The sequence below is a fragment of the Panthera tigris genome, chromosome B2 (assembly GCF_018350195.1).
Source record: "Panthera tigris isolate Pti1 chromosome B2, P.tigris_Pti1_mat1.1, whole genome shotgun sequence".
Taxonomy (NCBI): Eukaryota; Metazoa; Chordata; class Mammalia; order Carnivora; family Felidae; genus Panthera; species Panthera tigris.
This window is the reverse complement of record NC_056664.1, coordinates 22,369,741-22,397,124: the sequence shown is the minus strand read 5'-3', so window position 1 is coordinate 22,397,124 and position 27,384 is coordinate 22,369,741. Positions and strand designations below refer to the sequence as shown.

Here is a 27,384-nt window from a genome sequence, read left to right as displayed (position 1 = left end):
AAATAACAGACATCTACATTTCACTCTAAATGAGACATCTCTATATCTGGAATTATAGGCTTTTTCTTTCCCTGAAAATTACTCAGGAACATGAAGTTTAAATTACTTTCCCAGGAAAATTATTCCACAAGAGTGGAGTTTGAATGCTACTCTTTCCAGGGCTGCTTTCCTGTGGTCTGTTAAGATGAGGGACACAGAAAGTGGCAATTATACCATCAGCCCTTAATGCCTGATTGTTTACAGAACAGACAATCCCAATTTTCTATGAAATTTTCTACTTTAAGTAGTGTTATAGACGGAAAGGCTGAGACTTCATAGTTAACAGCCCAGTCAGATCTGCACTGTAGAAGACTTTTTACCACTCCCTGGTGGATAAAGTAAGAGAAACAAGATCCCCAAGGTCCAAGGCCAATGCATGAGCAAATTGGTTAATTCTTGGAGGGGGGTTTGGAGGAAAGGAACAGCAGTATTAAGTGTATGTGGACCTGTGAAGTAGGCAGTAATTTGGTAACTCCTTTATTTAAATGTTCTCTCTCCTTATTTTGTAGGGCCCACCATTGGGCCCAGGTCCTTCACTGTTGTATTCATTCTGGCCCACGACTTTAGCCTACTCTTCCTACGCAGAGGTTCCTAACATTTCCATGTTAAAGGAGGAGTCCCTTTCCCAGCCAGCTTCGAGGGAAGATTAGCTTCCATCTCATCATACACTGTTCAGTTGTCTTGCTGCTGATAGTTTTTCCTCCCAGACCTGTCTTCTGATTCCCAGCTATCTCAAAGCTTATTCACATTCTGGATGGTAGCTAGCTAGCAATGGGTCTGTACAACGCAGAGTACCACACGCTTTTCAATGAATTTATGCCTCCATATGTATGTAGTATTTCTTGAAATTTTGAACTCCTCCAAACTACTGATATAGTTAACATTTTGGGAACCTGAATTGTTATTAATTGCCCAGTCCTTAACATCAATTTACTTATAGACCTCTATTTTAACCTGCTTTAACTAATATTCCATGGTTGTTAATTGGAAGGCTATTGTCATTAAAAATTGGGCCTCACATGCTGTGGAAAAAGACTGGGAACCTAGTTAATAAATTGGGAAGTCTCTAACTCTTGTTACTTCTACATTTTCATTACTAGCAGTCCAAGAGCATGTTGTCCTTATCTGATAAACACAGTTGGCTACAATGGCATACTCAGGAGGCTCCAGTTATGAATTATGAGTGAGGTAGCAAAATTCTTGTTTATGGACACATGCTGCAAGCACTATCCATGATAGCCATCTTGGTCACAGAATGATTGAATGACACACTGAGTGTTTCAGCTGACTGTGTTGATGTGGAAGTATTAGGTATTATAGAAAATGCAGTCTTAAAATGATAGATCCCTAGACTTGGAAGTGATTCTAGAAATCATCTTCTCTATTCTCTTGTCTAGTGCAGAATTTCATGAAACCAACCCCAACAGATGGGCTGCCACCAGATCTTTGCTTCGGCATGTCCAGGTTGAGGACTCATTACCTTGGGTGGTTGTTTAGTCCATGGTGAGAGCTGTATTTGTGGGAAGGTCAGCACGTGGTATCCAGTTTGGAGATAGAAAATAAAAGCTTAGCTTCTTTCCTTTCTGTTGTCTTCACCTCTAAGTTCCCTAAACCCAGCCTCACCCTGAACCCCAATCTCAGCAACCAAAGGTGCTCTAGAGTGACTAATGTTATCTGCAGAATTGTTTAAAATCATGTTGGCAGTAGTCTGAGCAGAGAAAAAGGCTATTTCTGACTCTCTATTTTTTTGAGGGCGTTTGTCATGGGAAAAGAGGAGCTAGGGTTCTGGGAAAATTTGGTTAGGATAATTCAGGTTAAATGTTTCAGGATGTTCCATTTCCAAGGAGAAGCAGAAAGTCAGTAGGTTTTGTTCAAATGAGCTGTGTTCAGTGATGGAGTTGTCATTCTTGCCCCATCTCGACTCCCATTCCTTTTTATATTATTTAGGCTTTAATTCTTAGGCCAACTCTAGGGGGTGGAATGGTAAAAAGGAAACAAATTGCCTGGAGACAAAGTGCTTTGGGATTTTAGTGGCATATGGGAAATACTTGAATGAGAGTAACCAAAATGACAGGACCAACCTGAACTATAAGTACCAGGGAGAGTAACACTTTCCCTGCTCCATTAGGTGGTCATTATGACCATTCATTCATTCAACAACGCTTACTGACAGACTATTCTGGACCAGGTACATAGCGATGTATACACCAGAACCACAGACCTTTTATAAGTTGAAAAGTGGATGCTTGCCTAAATGGGATCTATTTTAGTCATTTGAAACTGTTAGTCATTTTTGGCAAAGGAAATCATCGTGATGGGTCAGCCAGATACTACAACTTCTTTCAACATTTGGTAGAAATTGTCAGGGGAAGCCATGCCAAGGCACAGCAGAGATGGAAAGAGATAATCAACTTTAAGATTAAAGGGTATTATTTCTCCATGTGTTAACATATGGTCTGCCACACAATCTCTGCTGCATTTACTGGCTTTTAAATACAACAAGGTGAACCCTAGCTGAGGTAGCCTGAATATCAATGGTGAAGACTGTTGGCTTTTTTTGCGTTCTGTTTCTATGTGGTATTGAAGTGAAAACACCAACTCCTCCTTCTCTGGCATCCAGATATTACCCTCTTAGCTAGAAAACTAGACTAGTTGGTCAAAGAGACTCGTTTCGTTCTGGTCAGATGGTGGCCTTTCAAGAAGTAAATCCTCAAGCTTGATGTCTTCTGTTATGGAGGAAAGACCCTCAAAAAATTTAATTGGAAGTCACTTAGTATGCATGGATAGCTTCTTAGGCCTTGGAAGGAGGGCAACATAAAACCAAAAACGTATGACTTCATCTTAGCACTTCTAAGAACAATTTTTTTAACTCAAATTTCCTTGAGGAATAACTAAGATATCCCCCAATGATTCCCACGTCCTGATATTCATGCCCTGTGTAATTCCTTTCTGTTGACTGTAGGGCTCGACTCAGTGACTCATTTTTAACAGAGTATGACAAAAATGATGGGTGTCATTTCTGAGGTTAGGTCACAAAAAGATTTTAGATTCTGTCTTGCTCTCTTGACTCCTCATTGTGATGCAAGCCCAGTGTCAACTTGTGAGCTGCTCTATGGTGAGGCCAGCAGGACAAGGAACTGGGAGAGGCCACCAGCTCACAGCCAGCAAGGAACCGAGTCCTTGGTGCACCAGTCTGCAGAGAACTGGCAGCTGACAGCTGAGAGCAATCTTCAGATGAGACCACAGTCCTGGCTAACCTTGACTGCTACCTCATGAGAAATCCCAAGCCGGAGCACCCAGTTAAGGATCATCTGGATTCGTGAAAAATGTTTTGATTATTTTGAATGTTATGAACATTCTCAAACGGTCTTATCTATTGATAAATATATGTACATATTTCTATCAGAAATATACTTAGGAGTTGAATTACTGGGTCGCAACATGTATTTGGATTTAGTAGATACTGCCAAGTAGTTTTTCAAATTCTACATTGTCACTAGAAGAACCCTGGATCAGTCACTATTTTTGGCAGGACAGGACTCTTCACTGCTGCTCAATTCAGCACAGGACCAAGGGTGCCATGGGATATAAACAGCATGTTTTATTAGTAATAACACCAATGAAAAAATAACAGTGAAGGTAACCTTTTGGATACCTAATTATCTAATGCATTAATTTTTGAAAAGCAACATACAGCCAGGATTTCATTATGTGTTATTATTTTACATATAATGAGTACTAACAGAACAAAACATTAAGCACAAGTTAGGATACATAGATACTGTGGCTCTGCTTAAATTAGATTTTTTTTGGAGATAAGCAGGATTAACGAAAAGAAATGATGGAAGTAGAGTACTTTTATATTATATTTTCACTATTTGGGTTATTTAGGTGAGCCCATGCTTTTATTTATTTATTTTTTTTATCATACCTTTCCCAGATAATAGCTGTCACTTTCTGCTTAACATTACTAGTGAAGATATCATGGAAGCCTATTGTTTTTCAACATAGAGATTTTGCTGTATTACACCTATTTTTCAATTTTATATCAGTAATAACACTTTGTTGATCTATATGGGCTTTTAGCATTGTATACTCAATAAAGTTAATTAGAATGTTATTGAAGATACCTAGCATTTTAATTATCAGCATAAAAGGCAGATTCCTTTATTAGAGTCATATTTTTTGAATTCATGGTTATAGCCAAGACAAAAGAAAAAATACTCATAAGCTTGGCCTTGTGTCTATACCAAAAAAGATGTACAAAAATCAAGTTTGGCAACACCAGGCTAATGCCATGGGCACTTCAGCCTAGACAGGCATGGTTTGGGTAGGGGAATACTTGGTGGGAGGGTGAACTTCTCACTTGAAAATCCCCAGATGATATAGTTGTCCAAATCTGAAATATGGGTAACGTTAGCCTTAACAAACTACCCCAGAAACAGTAAAGGAAAAGTGATCAATGTCATTATGGTAGGAAACTATTCACAATCCATATTAAATGTCATGGTTTGCGATATGAAGGGATACTCTACTAAGCTTAGGAATCTCTCTTTTGAGGAAAAAGTATAGAATGGAAAAGCAGGTGCCCCTCTGCTTTCTGAGGGCTGTGTGGTATTGATGAGCATGGGCAAGAACAACAGGGATTGACTACTCCCAGTGCCTTCTGTCAGGGATCTCAGGGAGCCACCTGGATATAGGCCTTCTGTGGGTTTTGGATGTTTTGGTGAAAGACAGCACAAAAATGGGGAGCCTCACTGTGGCAGAAAGGCCCTTGTAGATGAGAGGTTGGGCAGGAGGATAGCTACTCATTATCACCACTAGTGAGTGCTGAGGACACATTTCTAGAGGGTAAGACTGCTCTAACATCAATTGGCTAGTTTCTCATCTTTAACCAGAAACTTCAGGTTTCAGGCCATTATCCAGCTCACCTGTAATAGCAGCCACAAATTTTGGGTTTAGGTATAACTAATAGAAAAATAAATTATTTCATTCCATTTTGTTTCAAGTAGTTTAGAGCTAAATCAGTGTAGACCTATATGCAAATCAAGGCATTTTTGAACATTCAAGGAGAAAACAATGGCACGTAGGTTCATGACCAGACTGTTTCCCAGTACTTCAGCTCATGGGGAGGCTGGGTTTATGGGGGTAGTAGAGGATTTGACCTGCTCTTTGAGGTTCTTAGTGGAATGGTCCTACTTCCTAAGTCTCTGTGAGAGAGCAGTATCAGCCTTTTTGTTGTGCCTTCTCTCTCATCTTCAAGTTACAGCATCTAACCAATCCCTGATGAAGCTGATGAAGGTCCCAGAAAACCATAGCTTAAAAGGAAGAGTTGAAGGAACTGGCAATATTTAAATTATTAAACTTGGAAGAATACATGTTTAGGTCTCTTCCAATACATGGAAGCTGTTGAGTAACAGCAAACTATATATCACTACATATTTTTGGAAAGAAAAGATGAAGTTCAAAAACATAGCATTTCCCCAAATCAAAAAAAGCTGTTAATCAGTAAATTGCTCTCCTTTCTGAGATTGTTGGGTTAAGTGCTCTGGTTTCATCTTACTGCATTGCAGATAACCTCAAATTCAGTGATGTAAAACAACAACCATTTTGTCATCTCTCATGATTTGATGAGTCAGGAATTTGGGCAAGGCTTGGCAGAGTGATTATTCTGCTCTAAGTGACAAAGGTTACTCAGTGGCACTCTGCTGGTGGATGAGTTGGTCTGGGATGGGGGTGGGGGCTAAGATGGCTTCATTATCTTGTCTGGTGCTTTGGTGGAGGTTGCTGGAAGGCTGAGTTCATCTATGATGGTTGACCAGAGCATTGAATGTAGTTTCTCTAGGATGGCAGTCTCAAAGTAGTTGAGCTTTTACATGGCAGCTCAGGTCTTCTATGGAAAGGATTTCAGGAATGAAGAAATTAAAGCCACCAGTCTCCCAAGGCCTGGGCCATATAACTGGTAGCATTGTTTCTACCACATTCTATCAGTCAAAGTAATCATAGAGACCACCTAGAGTTGAGGGGAGGGAAGGTGGACACCACCACTCAATAGGAGCAGTGATGACAATTTTATGGTATTCTATAATCTACCATTTTTAGGTAACAAACTCTAAGTCTGATTGTAATTATTTTTCATGCTATGTTTCCTCACTGTCTAAACTTGCTCAAACCAAAAAGAAGAGGAAAGTATGCTTTTTTTGTATTTTGGGTACTTGTTTTCATTAATAGGAAATACTTATTAGGACCCCTTATGTTTGAATTAGTTTCAGGGCTGGTGAAACATTGCTTAAATAATTACTTAAGTCCTAGAACAATGATTAGTGTGAAAATTAATGGGGGTTCACTAATTGTATCAGCAGCAAGCTGACCAAGCATCTTTTAAAAAATGTCTATTGTCTTTGGAGCTAAAAAATGCTCAGTGTAACTCCTGGCACTTGAGGTGAGCACAGTCTCTTAGTCACTCATCCTGCTGCAGTGGAGGTCTTTGTTTTTTTTCTTCTCAGTTATTCACGTGTTTGTTTTTATAGAGAGATTTCTGAGAGACATACTCAAAAGATGTTTTTATTATCTTGTTTTCATTCTTCTACAGAGACTTAAGAAGGTAAAACAGTTGAAATGCTGAAAACAAAGGAAACACTTGTCCTAAAGTGGGAAGGAGTATCTGTAGAAGCAGTTGACTCACTTGGAGAGTTTGTCTTTAAGACAGCAGTGAGAATGGCCCTAAGAATAAGATCCTGGGTCTTCATCAGTCTCTACCAATGGTAATTACTTGGTTGCCCAAATTTCAGCTTCTAGGAAGTTGTCTGTAATATACTTGTATCAGTCTTTGAAATGGACAGCTCCCTTGACATGCTACCTTTCTCACCTTTTTTAAAAAAAAATTATTTTAAAGAGAGAGTGCAAGTGGGGAAGGGGGAAGAGAGAGAAAGAGAGAGAGAGAGAGAGAGAGAGAGAGAGAGAGAGAATGAATCTTAAGTGGGGCTCCATCCCATGACCCCGGGATTTTAACTCAATATTCTTAAAAACTTTGGGAGACAAAATATTTAAAGAAAATATAGTAAACCAGGGGTAGATTTCACTAATTGCTCCTATCCATACCTTGATTTACCATGATTCATGGCTTCCTAGGCCTTTCTGGGTTCTGCAACAACAGGCTGGAAATAATTACATTTACTTCTTTTACAGGGTTGATGAAGTGAAATTACTTGTAATTATATGTATTCATACAATCTCTCCTATCTATCTATCTCTATCTATCTATCTATCTATCTATCATCTATCTATCATCTATCTCTCTATCATCTATTATCTATCTATCTCATCTACCTATCTACCTATTTCATTGTCTATCATCTATCTATAGTTTTTCATGTGTTGTTGTGAAGTTTTGCTTGATATATCCCCCAGAAGAATCTTGTGATAACATAAGTATTGTTATCCTTCTTTGGTTATTGAGGCTATAAACACAAATAAAGATTTGTTCAGAAGCACAGGGGACTAGCACAGGCAAAGTCTAGAATTCAGAGACTCTGGTGCTGAGATTCATTGCTTGTTACCACCGCTAAAATGATTTTTAGAGCTGCAACATTATTATACAGTGTAGAATCCCAGTTGTCAGAGGGGATGGGCTGGCTCTTAGGCATGATGAATAGGTTTTATTTTGAGTGCCAACTCTAAATCAGTTGGTAATAGCTGCCTGGAGTACTGTGTGGAGGAGAATTCTGAGGTCTTATCTGAGTTGCAATTATTCAGTGATGTTTGCCATGAATGTAAGATCTCCCATACACACTTGCCATATATTTTCCACCTCTGTTCTAAGACCAAAAAGGGTATTCATTATGATAGGTATCCATGCTGGTTTGTCCACTGATTCACCATAATGATGCAGGAGAGCATTCATGAAAAAGTATCTACAGAGATTTTGTAGTTTCTGGAAGCTGGTTTTGAACTAAATATGTATACTTCCTCCTTTGGTGAATGCGGTTAATAAAATGTAAAGAGAGCAGTAAGGAAAGCTAACTGACATGAGTACCGACTAAAGTAATTTCCTTTAAAGGAGAGATGCTTGTTTTCCTTGCAGAGTCAGTTATCTACTGCTAAGGAAGGGTGGTTTCTTGAGCACTTGTAGTGAGTAGTATGTTGTATTGAAAATTAAAAGTGTTCAGTTCTGGGGGCACCTGGGTGGCTCAGTTAAGCGTCCAACTCTGTTTCAGCTCAAGTCATGATCTCATGGTTTGTGAGTTTGAGCCCCACATTGGGCTCCGTGCCGACGGTGCACAGCCTGCTTGAGATTCTCTCTCTTCCTCTCTCTCTTTCTTCCCCTCCCCCTCTCACTCTCTCTCAAAAATAAATTAATTAATTAAGAAAATAAAAAAAGTGTTCACTTCTGTGAAGATGCAAACACAATCAGATGAACTTTATTTGAAGCTTCAATTACACTCTAGTTAATAAGAATACACTCTATGAAGCCAGTTTAACAGTATAGCAAAATGCATTTCATTTTAAAATTGAGTATTGGAAGGCTGGGAGATTACTTAATAGAATTAGGTATGATGCAACTATAGAGGTGACCCCTACTCTTCATGGATTCCTGGTGCTGGGAACAGTCTCAAAGGCTTATAAATGTGGTTATATAGATCAGAAAATTCCACTATGGCTTTTCCCACTTTGCTTTTGTTTTTGTTAAGAATCACACCTTAGGCATTATCGATGGGTAATTTTGGCCATAAATCAGGCTTGCAAATCCATAGTAGATAGCCTTGCCTGTTGGAATCTTGGAGCATAATACAAATGTTGTTAGCATCCTCTGTCATTGGGTCTGTGGCAGCACTGGCTATTTGCAAGATGGAGTCCATATTACCTTTCAGTGCTTGAGTCCTGAGCTGATGTCTCAACATGAGCGATATGAAGGACAACAGGAAATTAGTGGCTGTTCATCCTTCCACATGTCTGTCCACCAAATCTGCCAGAGTCTCCAACTTCTAGGGCTTATTCTATCTCTAAAAATGTACTTGGGCTGGCATTATTGTGTGAAGGAAAGGATCCCAGAGAGACACATGAAGTATAATCACTAATTAAGGAGATTAATTCATCATTCTCCTTGTCCCAAATCAGCCTTGTTACTTTATAGTATTGTGGTCCCAAAAGAGTTAAAGTAAGGGATATTGGTTCCTGCTGATCAGGCCACAGTGTGACACCTCCTATAGAACTCACCATAAAATTACATTATTTAATAGATCTGAGTATTGCACCTGCTATCTTATCTCCTCGTAGGTGATTAAGTTTCCCACAAATGCAATTTGTTAATATGGGGCCACATCTTCTCAGAAGGTAAATCTGTGAAATTTGGCAGGCAGTTGCTTTGCTGCAGGTGCAACATGAAAGACCTTGCCCTGGCTTTGCCAAGAAGAAAAATGATGTTGTACTCAATTCCTGGGAAAAATATTCTGACACAGAGAGTAGAATCTAATTCCAAAAAGGGGGAATAGAATTCTAGGGCCCAAATCATGTGCTTCTCTCCCTTTTGGGGAGTATACTACCTCCAAAAGGCTGAGTGGGAGATCAGAGTCTTGTTTTACATGAAGCCAGGTATTGAGCAAATCCCCTTGTTAAATGAAGTCCTCTGATATTTGGAGCTGCAGCCATTTGTGATGATAAATGATGACTTTTACTCTTATGAGCTATGAGAGCTTAATTAGAGCTTAATTAAAGCTAATGCTCAGAATTCTTTGGAAGGTGGAGTGATTAAAAACTAACTTCCATATTGAATAGTCATACTGAAAAGTTGTGTTTGAAATACATGGCATCTCCACTCTGGAGCCCCATGCAATCCTGGCTGGGTCTTCACACCTAAGTTAAAGCAAGAGCTATTTTTTGCATTAGAATTTCCTTAGCCAAGGCTGCAAGGGGCTCAGTGCCTGGGTCCATCTCAGCCCCCTGCGCATTTACACAGAAGGTCGTCTCTGAATCTGCAACTCCAGCTCGCCATACACGTGTCTCAGGGAGTCACTGGTCATGCTAGCTATCAGCTTCCGAGGGCCAGACACCCAGGGTCGACAAACTTCTTCCCATTGCACAGTGGAGTTGGGCCGGATTTCACTGAAAGGATGGAAAAGAGAGGAAAGGTTTTACTCTTCAGAGAGGCAGATCCGGTTCCCACCTTGATCAGGAAGCAGTAAGAACACCTGCCTGATTCATACGCTCTCCTTCTCTCAGTGGATGGTGGTTAGAAGACAAAGGGCTGATTCCAAAAGTTCTGATGCAAACAAGGCCTCTAGATGGGCATGTGCTAGAGACAGACCCATTGGGTCATGGTTCCTTCCATTTGAATGCATCAACCAGCCACCCAGTAGATGTGTGGTGAAGCTGGGGCTGAGCCTCCCACCAGCCATGAGCCAACTGAATTCTAGGTTGTCCTCCAGCCTCCACAGCAACCTCATGGATGTGACTAATCTCCTTTGGCTCACTCTGGGCCACTCTGATTCTCTCCTGGATTAGACTCCTAGCTGAATCTCCAGCTGCCTTTGCTGAGGTCCCGATAATCTAATTAGTTATTGCCAATTCCCTTGGAGTAGACATTATTCCCAGGCCCAAGATCTAGAACATAACCTTACCTGCTGCCAACTGATGGAGTATTTGCATGCTCTATAATTCATAATCCTGTTTAACCAACAAAATGGGTCCTTTTGACCATGCACTTTTCTGCTACTCATTTGTATCCATCCTGATAATGGGACTGACCTTTAGTAGTTATGGTATTCTCCTCTTCCTTTGCAGCCTATTTCTGAGGTTTTCCTAAGCTTCATGGTCAAGCTCACTCCAGTGAATGACTGAGGTCAATCAGGGTTGAGGGGATTTAGGCTTCTCTGGATGCTTCACATATATCACCCTATTGAAGCCTCAGGAGGAAGTTACATGTAGGTTTTATATACATGATAGTCCTTTGAGGTAGATACTATTTAACATATTTAATAGTTAAGAAACATGGAGGGAGGGGTATATGGGTGGCTCAGTTGGTTAAGGGTCCAACTTTTGCTTTCCATGCAGGTCATGATCTCATGGTCATGAGGTTAAGCCCCAGGTCGGGATATGCACTGGGCATGGAGCCTGTTTGAGATTCCTCTCTCTCTCTCTCTCTCCCTTTGCCCCTTCCCCAGCTCTCATGCTCTCTCTCTATCAAAGAAGAAAAGAAAAAGAAAAGAAAAGGAAAGGAAAGAAAAGAAAAGAAAGAAAAGAACAAAAGTGGAGGGATAAACAAGCAAAGCAATTTTCCGAGATCACACAGCTATTAATGGACAGAGGTGAGCTTTGGACTCAAGATGTTCTGGTTCCCAAATTCATACTCTTTCTACTATTGTATTTCATACAATATCTGCCAAAAGATGAGTTTTCTGACCACTGTGCTTGCTTTTTTGTTTTTTGTTTTTTTGTTTTTTTCACAAGCAAGACAGATGCCCTTTTATTCAATATTAAGAGCTTCTTACAGTGTTGTTCATGGAGGATTCCTGGTCTTTGCTCTCTGACCCTCAGGGAGGGTATGTGCAGGGTGTCTTTGCAGAGAATCCTGGGCCAACATTTCTCTGGGAGAGCACTGGGGAGATGAATATACCACCATGTGTATATTAGAAAAGGGACCTGCTTTCATGGGATTATTGAGGCACAGCGCATCAGAATTAGAAAGGACTTAGAAATCATTTAGTCTAGTGACTTCATTTTACAGGCAAGGAAGATTAGATCCTATGGAATCCTCCATAGTCACAATCTGATGGACCAGACCATGGAAGAACAAAGATATGCTGGGGGACATGAAGAGTGTGCTCATGCTCAGAAATGAGGAACATGTTGTACAGAGGCATTCTGTGAATACATCCCTAATGGATGGCACTTATTACTAGTACCATGAAGGGGCTGAGAGACCAAAAGAGCTGGGGATTCTCTAGCTTCAGACTGGGGTGGTTACAAGGAAGGGGAACTGTCAAGGAAAGTCTGGAGTGGTTCAAAGACCTCAGCTATGTAAGCCCCCATTTGTCCCTGGGTGCCAGGGCCATAGAGCATCACTTTAAGCAGAGCCAAAGTACAAGGAGAAATATGGAGCCCCATACCTGTGTTTAACCTATTCTATGTAAACTTAGAACCCCCAAATTTCCTTAAATAGAGCTAAAATCTATGTATTTTAGCTGGCTGTGGGTGTACATCCTCTGGAATAAAAAGGGGAAATGCCCCAAATCTTAGAAATCTAGGCACTAAATAAGAAATTCTTTTCAAACTCTTATCTCTGTGCCCAGTGAATTGGGAAAGGCATCTAAGTCCTTGGGGACTCCTCACTTTGGAGCTGCTCTAGGCATTGACTTTGACACTACTGGTCTAAATGTGTTACTTAATTTGGTATTTGCTAATTATTTTCTTTATTTTTGTTCTTTATAAATGTGATTCTATACACTGTTTCCATCCACTATATAATAGGCAAATTATGTGAAAAGTGCACACACGTCACCTGTATAGGTATTGTTCAAACTCAGTAAGTTGATTTTACGATTCAAAGTTTGAAAAACATTGACCTCACCATGGGTTTCTTCACCTATAAAAAGCAGACACTGTGGGATATTGAATAGAGTGGGGGGAGGGTGGTGGTGAATTACTATTTGTACTGCACTTGGAAACATGGCAAAATATGGTAAAGTGCCCAATGTTGTTTATAAAAGTATTACTGTTGTTGTTGTTGTTATTGTTATTATTATTACCACAACCCCCTTTGTGGTCATTGCTTCCTCTGCCTGAACTCTCTGTAATGTAACTAGGAAAGTAAGCTCCCCCTGCCTGTTTGCAGAGCAACAGTTCTCTGTCCTTAATTTACAGTGATTAATTCAATATGAATACATGTTTTGAGATATTTATTTCTCAAGAGCTGTGCTATTTTTACCCTGGTCCATTCATTCTTTCTTCCCTGGTTTCCCCAAGTGATCAATCAGAAACACTTAGCAAAATAGTCATCCTGCTTAAGGATCTGGTCTGGGGCCATGTAATGCAGGTGACTACCTCCAACAGAAACTATAATCCCCAAGCTTCACTTTGTTATTGGTTCTTACTCTTATACTCAGTCCCATAATGATATTTGTACATGTATCTCATACATGTATACATGCCTACTCAAGAGAATCATACAAAGATACTCATAAATGAAGATACACTTGCATGTCTAAGTATGCATTTACTTACAGATAACTATGTACAGAAAGAGAAAAGAATCATTTACCCATATTGGTAAGTGGAGTAATACTGGAATAATCCTATTTGCCTGGGGATAGATGTTGTGATAAATGGTTCTCGGTTAATGTGCTGAGCTATCAGGATATGCTGGCCATTTATCATCTTGAACGCACGCAGGCAAATGGGATTATTATTACAATAAACTGCAACTATCTATGGGTTGTTCTCTGTGTGTCTAGCCCTCAGCTTCTGTCCTACTTGAGAAACTCAAAATTTAAAACAAAATTTACAAAGTCAGGGAACTTTTCTCTTGAAATAACTTACTGAACCTGATCATTTTTTAAAGAGAAAAATGAATCTGGAAGATGAATTATTTGATGCTCTGGAAGGATCAAGTGCAGAAACTTGAAAGCTGAGAGTCTGTGGGGGCAAGCACTTCCAAGCATCTGAGATAGGAGGGAGGCGGTGGGAGAAGGCAGACAGGTAAACCATCTCAGAGCACAGTTGGGTCTTACCCTGAACAAGGAACAAGCAGCACTGCCTTCCTTGTTCCTAGTTCAATTGCATGTTTTCTGGCTCCTGCCTTCCAGGCTCCCTGCTTTGAGCTTGAGACCCCTTGCCTTCTAGGGCCCTGGCAGGAATGTGGGTGGATAGGTAGGGGTAGTGATTCTCTTGACGATTCAAGATGTGTATCCTAGAAAGGAATACACTCTTATGAAGGATTCTGATTCTGCAGAATTGCTCTTTTTAAGGGTCCAAGTTGTTACATGGATCTGCCACTCTAGATCAGATCTTGGCAGGAGAGGGTACCCTGGAGTTCTTGTAATTTTCTGACAATATGGATGTGGGTGCTGGCTGGCTCAGGTCTTAGTTGTGAATGTGTGTGCTGGAGTCAGGAGGAGACAGAGAGAATAGTGCTCTTTCCAAAGTCTCAAGCCCACCCTAGGTATTAAACATTTTCTCTCTCAAGTTCTTTCCAATGTTTGACAGTCTAGGAGAAATAAAGCTACCCTTGCATTGAGAGATCCACCCTATAGATCTGGATTCCCAAAACAGATTGAGGACCTGGCTTTCTGTCTGTTATCTATCTGCAATAGACCAGTGTGTTGGAAGTAAGTACCAATAGTACCTTAAAAAAGAGTGTGGGCAGGGCATTTGCCTTGTGTCCATGTAGGGACTGGACTCTTCCATCCTTTCCATGATTCACTCCACTTCACTACCCCAATGTAAGATAGTAACAATAAATGCCTAGACACTCAACCCACTTGGAGCCCTATGCCTTCCAAATGGTGGGTCTTTACACCATGTGATGATTAATCTTTCTTCTAACACACAGATGGTCTTTTTTCATGCATTGGCCTGTGATCAAGGTGGGATTTGGGGCATAACCAAGGTGTACAGGGACCAGGGGGTTCTGGTAGCTTCAGATGAAGCTTCTGGGGTATACCGTCTGAGAAGGAAAAATTGGATGCAGATTTCTTCTGTTTTGAAGAAGAAACTTGTTTCACTTTGTCTGAGTGATTCTCGCATCTGATTCAAGTGGGAAGGTGTGAGAAGGGGTGAGTAAGGCTATCGGTTCTGACAAAAGCAAGGCTACCACTGCTGACCTCTCCCTGTGGCTGAAGATGATTTCTAATTTAATTTTTTTTCCTGCAACTTTCCTATTAGCACAGGAAGGGTGTTATGTTTTGTGCTTGCCTTCTTTAAAAAGCACTCAAATTATTTTCTCTGTTGTTTATTGCATTCATGGGCAGCAGGCATTTCTTGGACAATGGGATTGCAAAGGCTGTGAGCACTGTAACTTAAAAGAAATGCAGAGAGCACTTAGTGGGCAAAGTGTTCTTTAAAGGCATCCCAGAAGGGGTGAAGGAGGCCTTGGCCTGGTCCCACAGATTCAGAGGTAACTTTCAGAAAGTGCATTGAAGATATTCCTAACATCATCAGGCACTTTCCGCAGCCCTCCACCTCCCCTTCTCTATTTTAGAAGGTCACCCACAGGAAATATGCTAGATTGATTGATGCTGACAGGGACTTATTTGTGGTAGAAATGAAAGTAATAAACCTCAAAGATTGGGATCCATTCTGGGTGTCACAATTTCAGAGGAGCCCTGACAAACTGGAGTTAGGTGGGAGATGAGGGAAGCTGAAGCCCCATCAGGGGTCAGAGGGATGAAGTCAGGGGAGGTATGAAGAAATGTGACAGTTGTTTGCAAACATTTGCAGGGCACCAGGTGGAAGAGAGTTGGGCTTTGTTCTGTGCCAATCCAAATGACAGGATCACTGGGTAGGATCAAGAGGTAGAATTTTTTCCTAACAATTGGAGCTACCTGACCATGAAATGGGCTGTGTTGTTGGGTGATACTCTTTGTCAGTAGAAGTCCCAGAAACTGCAGCGCACAACCCAATTGCACTAGGCATGGATGAAGCGATTTCATTCTTATTATCACAGAGCCTGAGGTCCCCTGAGAACACAGTCTGCAAGTCTTGAGGCTCACCTTTATTCTGTTGAAAGGAACAGTTCTAGAGTGCATGTGTCGGCAAAATCTGGGGGGTGGCGTTGGGAAGAAAGGACCCTTGCAAAGGGACATCTTTCAGCATCACATCTACCACATAGTAGGTACTCAATAGATATTAGTATCACTGCTACATGAGGAGGTAGCAGGGCACAATGCTTGAGACTTAGGTTCTGAATCAGCCACCCTGAGTCTGAATCTTTGCACTACATTTTTAAAAAATATTTATTTATTTTTGAGAGAGAGAGAAACAGTGTGAGTGGGGGAGGAGTAGAGAGAGAGGGAGACAGAATCTGAAGCAGGCTCTAGGCTCTGAGCTGTCAGCACAGAGCCTGACGTGAGGCCCAAACCCATGGACTGCAAGATCATGACCTGAGCCAAAGTGGGACCCTTAACTGACTGAGCCACCCAGGCACCCGACACTACTCTTATAAGCTGTGAAACTCGGGCCAAATCAGCCAACCCCTCAAAGCCTCAAACTCCTCTACTACCTCAAGGGAGATGCTAATAGCATCCTCATTAGGGTGGTTTTATGGATTAAATGATGGAAGTGCCAGTCAAGTCAACCCTACTTGTACCCCATGACTCATAGAAATGGCCAATAAGAAGGCAGCAGCTTCTCAGACACATTCCTTCGGCATTATATGTAAGTTGGGAAACGACAGAGAAAGATAAGCCTGCCCACGTCACTTCTCACCTTCTCAGTCCCCACCCCAGGCCTTACCGGAACATCTTCCTCATTGGTTTTGTCACTCCAGGACCATCCAGGTATATCCAAACATTTCGCAGAGTTTCTTTTAGAGGATTGGTGAATTCAACTGTCACCACCATGTCAGAACCAACCATCCTAGTGCCGCGGACCTAAGACATGAGTTGGGGGAGGAAAATGCAGTTCATTAGCAGCACATAAAAGCTTTCTGCTCTCCTGTGTCCTTAACCATCTTCACTTTTGCTGGTTTTACAGAATGGTTATTCTTTGGCAATGGAACCAGGATGATGAGGCTAGCTGATTGCTTTGACTGGGGGATACCTATTGAGACAAAGATGGAAAATTACTAATTAGGATCACACTCTTTTCCTCATTAGGAAAACCACCCTAATTAGAGCTCAGGTGAATAGCCGTGACCACCAGCTGCTCTCTATCAGCAGGAGATGGAAGTGCACTTGGTGTAGCAACACATTTCCATGGTGAGGGTGGCCAGGCAAACTCTGCTTCTGGACAGGACTCAAGCTTCCTGCCAGGACACCGGGGGTGGGGGCGGTGTCTGTGGAGGAATTCCTAAGTTCAAGAGGAAGAGATGGCTCCAGGGTGACTGAGCCTTCTTACTTTTAGGCACACTTCGAAGAAATATGGCCAAAGAGGGAGTCATCACTGTGGAACTTGAAGAAAAGGAATCTGGATGCTAAAATAGGCCAAAAAGACTTTTCATCCACAGCTACAACACCTGAGTCCAGGAGAGAGTAAGGCTCTTTGTTAGTAAGTTTATCTATGACAAGTCTCAGAAGGATTGGGTATTTGGCAAAGCGTCACATGAGGTGGCCTGAGTTCAGTGTCAGTTCAACACTTACTAGTAGTGGGGCCTTAACCTTTTTGAGATTCAGTTTTCTTGTCTCTAAGACTGGACTGACATTCCCATGGGGTTGCTGACGTGGAATGCTATTACTGTTGGCTCTTTGGCTGTGTTTATTAGGTGCCAGGAATGGTATGCCTTCCCAACACCAACCCAGTGAGCTGGAAAATGGCCAGGTGGCTATGGGGTTTGCTTGTTTGTTTCAGAGGTATGTATGCTGAATGGATGGATCTGCATAAGCTCTATACAACTTGGGAATAATAATAGTAGTTCTTCCTTTCTAAGAAAAGGGTAGAATGAGAAAATGCATGTAAAATAGCTAAAACACTGCATAGCATGAGACAGAAGCTCCATAGCTTATGGCTCATACTGTTTTTGGAATAGCAATGTTCAAGGTAGCTTGTTTTATTCACCTTATATTTATATTTTAGTGCACTTTCAACTCCAACATGTAGCCAGTGCCCAGCAAACATTTGTGAAATTAATTTCACTGTTTAACAATGGAATTTATTGAGTTTTCTACATAACAGCCCAGCCATTGTTATACCCCATTTCTTTAAGCAGACATATAATATAGAAAAAAATCATGTGGAAATGAACCTTTTTATGAATAGAGGGAAAGAGGAAGGATAATGTCCAGGAAAAAGACTCTCACTTACTGAATCTGCAGTAAAGAATAAATCTTCATTGCTTCACTGTTTAAGACACAATTTGTGTCTAAATTTATGTCTATGGGATTTTAAAAATCTATGAGAAAAATGAAAATTGCAGCCCAATGCTCTGTGTTTAGTACATTCAAATCCACACCCGCTGGGGTGGGGGTGGGGGATCCTGCCATCAGAGGGATCAGGGGGTAGAGCAACGATCATGGTGGTGACCATGGCAGGTGTCACCAAGAGAGCACAGATTGCATGCCAAGTGGTGTGTCTAGCCTGTCACCAGTGGTCTTCAGCCTGGCATGCACAAAGAGTCAGCTGGGGGACTTTAAAAGTCACAGAGGTGTAGGCCCACTCCCAAGCAATTAACTCAGAATCTCAGGCAGAGCCTGTAATAAGTTTATTTTAAGCACCCCTGTTGATTTCTAGGAACCAACTTAGAAAACTGCTCCCCAGTTGAAAATCTCTGATGCAGACAACACATTTGGAAGACAGGCTGAAATTTTCACTGTCTTCCCCAGATGCCCTGACTCTATCGATAGAGATACTGGAAGTACAGAAGTGCATTATTAGAATACTCTTAGTGTTCTTGGCTTAATTCTCAAGTGTGGCTGACATATTTTTCATAAGTTGGGAAAAAAATTTCAGAACACTTTCACATTTAAAAAAAATACAAGATAAAGATAATGTTTACAAAAACTGAATTGGAGAAAGTGGGGCTACTTCAGAGATGCTGTTGGTAGAAGTCTGCTAGGATCCCTTTAACTTCAGGGAAGAACTATTTTAGAGCCATCTGCCATCTTCATGGCATGCTATTACAAGTATGGACATAAGCCCCTTGCAAAAAATCTGATAATAACTGGCCCTTCCTCAACACAGACATACACAGTGATGAATACAAGATACATACACCTCTCACATGTGGTTTTAGAGGATTCATTACAGACTCAGAAGGTCTGTCTATGGCCCTCCCTGGGTCTGTGGGCTCCAGGTGAAGAATCATTTCCATACGCCAATTTCCATGCTACCTCTGCAGGAAGATTCCTGCACTGTGGGAAGCCAAGTGCATCCTTCCAGGTCACTCTTGACAGTGATGGGGAAATTTAGTGTTTGAGAGGTTGGTGCCCATGCTCAGGCCTTCACGGATAGGCTTTAGATCTGACCATGACTTGAAGATTAAGCCTTCTCAGATATCTTCATGCCTAACCAGTTTCCCCTCAGATGTCATCATCGTAGCCAGCTGCTACCATGGGCATGTAAATACTGCCCAGGCTTTCCTGACAATGGAGTGGGCAGGAGGCCAGAGAGAAGTGGGGGCAATGAAAGGAGAGGGCTATTCTCACATTGTAGAGTGCTTCCTTTGCAGTTAATGAACACTCATTTACCTTTTCCCGACATTCATCTTCTGTACCCAGAATTTAAACTTCCTTTGTCTGACTACTGAGATGATAATGAACCCTAGAGACTCTAACCAAACCAAATACAAAAGCCTGTGTAACATTTAACATCACTGTTTTCTGTTTAGGGAAATTAAGTGGAGATATGTTCCTCCCTTCTTTTGAGGAAAATGGAACGCACACATGGTATTTTCACAGTATGCGCTGATTTGAGCAAGGAGCATGCTATGGTATCTGCGAAATGCTGAGAAGGCCATGGTGGATGAAAATGTCTGTCCAAATCTAATTTTTTAAGGAATCTTCACCGGTCCCCTCTCTTTCATGCTGTAAAAATAATTCCATATCATTGTAGTTATATTTTGGATTTTCTTGCTATCATAAAAAGTTAAACAAAAGAAGCCCTAAGCAATCCAGAGAAAGTTAGGTCAGGGAGAAACTTTTATGTGTGCTTACTTTAGAGAAGGGTAGCCATTACTCAGGCCAAAGAAAAAAGATAAAGTCTATGTCATACTGCATGACATCAAAGTCTTTTCCATGTGTTTGATGGCTCTGATTGTTTTCAATATCCCATTTAAAAATACATGTTTTGGGGGCACCTGGGTGGCTCAGTCAGTTGTGTCTGACTCTTGATTTTGGCTCAGGTTATGATCTCATGGTGGGTGAGGTTGAGCTCTGTGTCAGGCTCTGTGCTGATAGCACAGAGACTGCTTAGGATTCTCTCTTTCCCTCTTTCTCTGCCCCTCCCCTGCTCATGCTCTCTGTCTCTCTGTGAAAGTAAATAAATATTAAAAAAAATAAAAATATCTGTTTAAAAAATTTTTAAATGTTTTTATTTATTTTTGAGAGAGAGATACACAGTGCAAGCAGGGGAGGGGCAGAGAGAGAGGGAGACACAGAATTTGAAACAGGATCCAAGCTCTGAGCTATCAGCACAGAGCCCAACCCAGGGTTCGAGCTCATAAACCATGAGATCATGACAGGATGCTCAACCGACTGAGCCACCCAGGTGCCCCCAAAATATCTGTTTTTTTTAAGTTTTTATATATTTTGAGAGAGAACATGAATAGGGGAAGGGCAGAGAGAGAGAGGGAGAGAGAGTATCCCAAGCAGGCTCCGCATTGTCAGTGTAGAGCCCAATGTGGGGCTCGAATTCACGAGCATATGAGATCATGGCCTGAGCCAAAGTTAGACACTTAACTGACTGAACCAGGCACTCCAATGAAAATATGGTTTTAAATATTGACATAAAATATGATGATTTTCCAAGTTAAATACCATTCTCCAATTTTGACATCCTGAGTTCTTGTCTATCATACTGCTTAATGATAATGACTAGCTATTTTGATTCTTTGTGAACAAGATAGTTACTAACGCAGATACACACACATACATGTAAACTTTTAGAGGGAATTACTTTGTAGGAAGTCACAAGATCTCTTCCATGGAGCATATGCTTTATAATATGCATAACTGTATTCAAAATTGAAATGAAATGAGGGAAAAAGTTTGAGAAAGAAGTAGTTTAGGTAGCAATATAATTCACACAGTTTATTATTAGTTCACCTCACAACACTTACTTCAAGTGCCATCAATAATGTATTACATGTATTATTGGAAAATACATTTTTTCTTCTCTCTAGCCTTGCTGGTAATAAGTAGCTTCTTATTTGTGAACTCTGCTTACCAGCACCAGCACTACCACTGCTGAGTTTAGCATTTACTCCATAATACTAATGGTTTTATGGTAGTCAGGCAATGTTCTAAGTCTGCACCATCCAATATGGTAGCCACTAGCCACATGTAGCTATTTAAATTAAAATCAATTAAATTAAATTAAAAATTCAGTCCTTAATTGTACTAGCTACATTTCAAGTACTCAATAACTACCTGTGGTTAGTGGCTATCATATTGGACAGTGCAGATTTAGAATATTCCCATAATCATAGAAAGTTCTATTGGACAATTTTTGTCAAGTGATTTACTTATATTTATTATTTAATTCTCACAACCCTATGAGGTAGGTATTGAATCTTCTTTTTATAGATGAGGAAATTGAGGCACAGAGAAGTTAAGTAACATGTTCAAGGTCACATGGACAATAGTAGGGGAAGTAAGACTTGAATATGGAGAATCTGGTGCCAGAATCTTGGCTTAACCGCACCCCCTATACCGATAGCAATAATAGCAATAATAGTAATTAGTTATTAATTAATTGGTAATTACTAATTAGTCATTAGCAATAGTGATAGCACCTCACATTATTTTTAGTGTTTACTTAGTAATGCAGGCATTGTACTCATAATTTTACTTACATAGTCCTCCCTCCAGCCCTCCCTATGGGCTTGGGGGCAAACATTATCATCATCTTCATTCAACTGATGTCATTCTGACACTTAGAAGATAATCAAAGGACCCGAGTTATAGAGCTAGTAAATTGGCAGAACACAGATATGAATCTAGGTCTTTCTGACTCCGAAATATTCATCTTTAAACATTACGTACACTGTCATCTCTGACAGCAGAGAGGCAAAAATAGTAATTTTTAAAAATGAAAATAGCTTCTTCATTTTCTGAAATCCACTGAAGAATCATTCTCAGTATTACCTTCTGTTACCACTAAACTTCCAGGTAAGCACGATGATTATACTAGAACCTGAACTAAATTTGAAAATATATGTACAACCCAACTCTTTGTGTTTGACTTCATGGGAAAAGAATCTGATTCCTATGCCAGAGTAAAATGTGACAGGGTAGCCTTGGGGCCTTGATATATTACTTGACGATAATAGGATTTTCCATTTAAGGTAAAGATAGAGATATCATTTTAGAAAATACTGGGATCATATAAAGGTAGGTAAGATTCGTTATTCTTGAAGTTTTACTTTGTGTCTGTGTGTGTGTTTTTTAAGATTAAAAAATAGCAAACAGGAAATATAGAGAAGAAATTATGTTTTAGGCATCCCAGTTAGCAGCAATTTCTCATTTGCATTCCCAAGTCTAGGTTGTTCGATGGCTGTGCTGAGTGGGGAGATGCAAATGCTCAGTTTACAGTGGCCGGGCTCACTCACAGACGTACTCTAGGATGCTCTCTCCTGGCTGACGGAGCACACCCACTGTCTGCTCCTCTGTGACCAACAGCCACGATTGGGTGGAGAGTCAGCTCCCCAAGCATGTAAAGTCATGGCTGATGGTGCCCCACCTGGGACCCTCTGGGGATGCTCACAGCCCATCAGGGCTGACGTCTTTGTTTTTCTCCACAGATTGATAGGACAGTGGGAAGGGGCACAACTGTAGTGGTTGGGACACAGAAAGTGACCACAGTTGGAGGAAACCGAGGGGAACATGCTGGACTCAGGGTCTAAAGACAATGGGGCTGCCACTGTATGTCTTTGGACTGAGTCATTTGAACTCTCTGGGCCTTTGTTTTTTTGTGTGGTTACTGGGAGGATTCAATGTGATATTATATGTTAAATCATCTGGCAGAGCTTCTGAAACATAGAATTTATTGAGTCTAAACGCAGTTGAGGTTTAAAGGGAGATCATGTTGCCAGAGTGACCATGAAATCCTTCTCACCCATGAGTTCTCTTATGTGGAATGATGCGGATATAGTTTCTCAGGTACTGGAGAAGAGAGTCACAAAGGAGAGAAGCTGCCAGCCTCCACCAACACTTGAAAGAGAAGTGGAGAAGCCCAGGTCCCCACGGCCCTGTGCCAGCCTGCCTGGTGACCTATGGTCCTGGTGACCCAGACATGTGGAAGAGACATGGAGAACCCAAGGGAGGTTGGAAGGGAAAAATGTGCTTGGTTGGAGACAAGGGAAGGGAAAAATGGGTCGGGGTTCGGGGACATTTAGAACACCAAGTCTTTGTTTTCATTTTTTTTTTTGCCTCGCTGGAAGGTATCAATATTTAGGTGGTCGCAGAACAAAATGCAACTATAGGAACGTCTCACAATTTACCCAGTAACCGTCATGGTGACATTCATTTCTCAAGTGGTTTCCCAGTTTTGCCCTCCCCTCCAGGGCACAGGTCTATACATTGGGATGCTGGAAGAGTAGGGCTTGGGCACTCCCCACAACCACCCTCTGCCTTGCTCTACCCTGGTTAAAATGGGAGCTTGGGGGGCACAAGCAGAGAAGGAGCAAAAAGGATTCTACACTTAATCTCAGTAAGAATGCTGAGTGCCAGTTAAGAAAAACTGATGGTGTTTCAAGTCAGAAGAGATGTGGATGTGGGGCCAGCACTGGGGTTTATCTGTGCAAGTTAGGAAAAGGGCACTCCTTTTTTGGCATGGCAGGTGGAGAGTGGGATGGATTTGGTCCCCTCTCTACCTCCCCCATCCCCAGGCTGGGTGCAGCCTGCCCCAATGTGGGTGTTGGCTTGGAGTGGGGCCCACTCAGAGGAAGGTCTTGGCACCCATGCTGGGGAGACATTTCCTATGTGACCTGTGTTATCCTTATGACTACAAGCCCAGAAAGCTGAGACCCCACTGGTCAGTGCTGGTCCTGCTGATATTCTGCCTGTTGATTTCTGTGAATTCCCTCCCTTCGCAGGCTCTGTATATACGGTAGCCAACCCATGCGAGAAAACAGCAACTGTGCTTCTGAAACTGACCTAGGGCAGCCACTGCTAGAAGGAAAATCAGCAATCTCTCCCTATTTCAAAGAAAAAGTCAATAAAAATGTTCTTGGTGTTGACCTTTTCTCTGGTTATTTTTTTAAGAGCATTTGCTAAAACCTGTTTATGGAGTGGGCACCAAATAACTATTTGTTGAATGAACTGAATACATGAATGAATAAATGAGTGAATGGCTAAAAGGGAAAAATCAGAGGGAAGAAAATTCTTTTATCCAATGGAAAAAATATGCTCACGCTGGGATGCCTGGGTGGCTCAGTCAGTTAAGTGACTGACTCTTAATTTTAGCTCAGGGCATGATCTCACGTTAGTTGGTTCGAGCCCCAGATCAGGCTTTGTGCTGATAGCGTGGAGCCTTCTTGGAATTCTCTGTTTCCCTTTCTCTCTGCCCCTCCCTTCTCGTGTTCTCTCTCAAAAATAATTTAACATTTAAATTATTGCTCACACCAATGGAATATTAGTTGGCAGTCAAAAAGAATGAAATCTTGCCATTTGCAACAACATGGGTGGATGGAACTAGAGGGTATTATGCTAAGTGAAATAAGTTAGTCGGAGAAAAACAAATATGTGATTTCACTCATGTGGAGTTTAAGAAACAAAACACAGGCACATGAAAAGATGTTCAACGTCGCTCCTTATCAGGGAAATACAAATCAAAACCACACTCAGATACCACCTCACGCCAGTCAGAGTGGCCAAAATGAAGAAATCAGGAGACTATAGATGCTGGAGAGGATGTGGAGAAACAGGAACCCTCTTGCACTGTTGGTGGGAATGCAAATTGGTGCAGCCGCTCTGGAAAGCAGTGTGGAGGTTCCTCAGAAAATTAAAAATAGACCTACCCTATGACCCAGCAATAGCACTGCTAGGAATTTATCCAAGGGATACAGGAGTATTGATGCATAGGGGCACCTGTACCCCAATGTTTATAGCGGCACTCTCAACAATAGCCAAATTATGGAAAGAGCCTAAATGTCCATCAACTGATGAATGGATAAAGAAATTGTGGTTTATATACACAATGGAATACTACGTGGCAATGAGAAAAAATGAAATATGGCCTTTTGTAGCAACGTGGATGGAACTGGAGAGTGTGATGCTAAGTGAAATAAGCCATACAGAGAAAGACAGATACCATATGGTTTCACTCTTATGTGGATCCTGAGAAACATAACAGAAACCCATGGGGGAGGGGAAGGAAAAAAAAAAAAAAGAGGTTAGAGTGGGAGAGAGCCAAAGCATAAGAGACTGTTAAAAACTGAGAACAAACTGAGGGTTGATGGGGGGTGGGAGGGAGGGCAGGGTGGGTGATGGGTATTGAGGAGAGCACCTTTTGGGATGAGCACTGGGTGTTGTATGGAAACCAATTTGACAGTAAACTTCATATATTAAAAAATAAAAAAATAAAAAAAATAAAAAATTAAAAAAAAAAAAAAAAAAAAAAAAAAAGAAACAAAACAGATGAACATAGAGGGAGGGAAGCAAAAATAAGATAAAAACAGAGAGGGAGACAAGCCATAGGAGATTCTTAAATATGGAGAACAAACTGAGGGTTGCTGGAGGGGTGTTGGGTCGGGGGATGGGCTAAATGGGTGATGGGCATTAGGAAGGGCACTTGCTGGGATGAATACTGGGTGTCATATGTAAGTGATGAATCACTAAATTCTATTTCTGAAATCATTATTACACTATATGTTAACCAACTTGAATTTAAATTTAAAAATAACAACTAAAAAAGATAAAAATAAAATCTTGCTCATGTCACTCTTGGCCAACTCCTATACAGGTGGGGGCGGGGCCCAATCTCAGGGTGGGGGAGGAGGTGAGGCAGGTCAAAATGCTGTTAAAAAAGCTTGGAGGGGAACCTGGGTGGCTTAGCCGGTTAAGAGTCCGACTTTGGTTCAGGTCATGATCTCACGGTTTGTGGGTTCAAGCCCTGCGTCGGGCTCTGTGCTGACAGCTCAGAGCCTGGAGCCTGCTTCAGATTTTGTGTCTCCCTCTCTCTGCCCCTCCCCTGCTCATGCTCTGTCTCTCCTTCTCTCAAAAATAAATAAACATTAGAATTTTTTTTTAAAAAGCTTGGAAACAATCATTCTCATTTTAAATGTTTAAAAGATTTTTTTTTAATTTGGGGACACCTGTGTGTTGATAGCTGTAATTAAAAATTTATTTCTTAATTTTAAGTTTTTATTCTAATTCCAGTTAGTTAACATACAGTGTGATATTAGTTTCAGGTGTACAATATAGTGATTTAACACTTCCATATAACACCCTGTTCTCATCATCACAAGTGTCCTCTTTAATCCGCATCACCTGTTTCACCCAACACCCCCCCTCTCATGCTAACCATCAGTTTGTTCTGTAGAGTTAAGAGTCTGCTTCCTGATTTGTCTCTCTTATTTTGTCCCTTTGCTTGTTTGTTTTGTTTTTTAAATTCCACATGAGTGAAATCATATGGTATTTGTCTTTCTCTGACTTATGTCGCTTAGCATTATACTCTTTAGCTCCATCCATGTTGCTGCAAATAACAAGATTTCATTCTTTTTTATGTCTGAAAAATATTCTTTTGCACACACACACACACACACACACACACACACCCCTCTCCCATATTCTTTATCCATTCATCCATCTATGGGCACTTGGGCTGATTCTGTATCTTGGCTACTATAAATAATGCTGCTATAAACATAGGGGTCATGGTTGTAATTTTTTAAAAATCATACAAGTAGAAAGTGGTTATGTTTTCTTCTCACAAAATTGTTCCCAGTTCATAGGAGAAAATTAGTTCTACTGCTGTTTCCTGACGTTCTGCAAAGGTTGCAGGGTGTGTTCCACGTGATAATACTAAAGAACTGTTTTAGAATGGCACTTGGAAGAGTTTATTTCCCAGATACTGAATGGAGGTCGTCTGAGGAACAGATGAATGCCTCGTCTCTCAGTCTTACCCCAGGCACTTTGAGGGTCGTTCCCCTCCTGTGAGGGTTCCACAGGGAACAGTGCATGTGCTGAACACCCAGAGGTCAAATTTGATGTCACTAAATAAGGTCATGTTCACTATAGGCTAGACGGCCACATGCTACCCTAAGCAATTCTCTGGGGTGCGCCAGCTGGATTCACAGGCATGGATGTGACCAGGCAGGGGACATTTATCAGCAACTACTAGGTCTTGGTGTGGTCTAAGCATTCTCACAACCATCACTGATGTTAATACTCACAACTGTGAATTTTTTTAAAAAAATTTTTTAACGTTTTATTTATTTTTGAGACAGAGAGAGACAGAGCATGAACGGGGAAGGGGCAGAGAAAGAGGGAGACACAGAATCGGAAGCAGGCTCCAGGCTCTGAGCCATCAGCCCAGAGC

General features: G+C 41.2%; 1 protein-coding gene and 1 long non-coding RNA gene across 7 annotated transcripts in view; one reads left to right on the top strand and one right to left on the bottom strand.

Annotated features, from left to right (window-relative positions):
* Positions 1-3,153: 3,153 nt before the first annotated feature.
* Positions 3,154-24,069, top strand: LOC122238565. Of its 5 annotated transcripts, none has more exons than XR_006217501.1 (6): positions 3,154-3,338; positions 6,632-6,803; positions 11,199-11,342; positions 17,095-17,222; positions 17,453-17,540; positions 22,996-23,162. It is a non-coding gene; the product is annotated as an uncharacterized LOC122238565 (long non-coding RNA). The 5 variants fall into 5 exon arrangements; XR_006217502.1 differs by lacking the exon at positions 22,996-23,162 and adding an exon at positions 19,514-19,700; XR_006217504.1 differs by lacking the exons at positions 17,453-17,540; positions 22,996-23,162 and adding an exon at positions 23,939-24,069.
* The window catches only part of F13A1 (coagulation factor XIII A chain), a 164,642-nt gene continuing 145,689 nt past the window's right edge, over positions 8,432-27,384 (bottom strand). For both annotated transcript variants that reach the window (XM_007073130.3, XM_007073131.3), the window contains exons 14-15: positions 16,486-16,622; positions 8,432-10,140 (exon numbers count right to left, since the gene is read on the bottom strand). In XM_007073130.3, the coding sequence (XP_007073192.1) occupies positions 9,987-10,140; positions 16,486-16,622 (291 nt within the window). In that variant the 3' untranslated portion in view covers positions 8,432-9,986. The remainder of the gene's footprint in view (positions 10,141-16,485; positions 16,623-27,384) is intronic.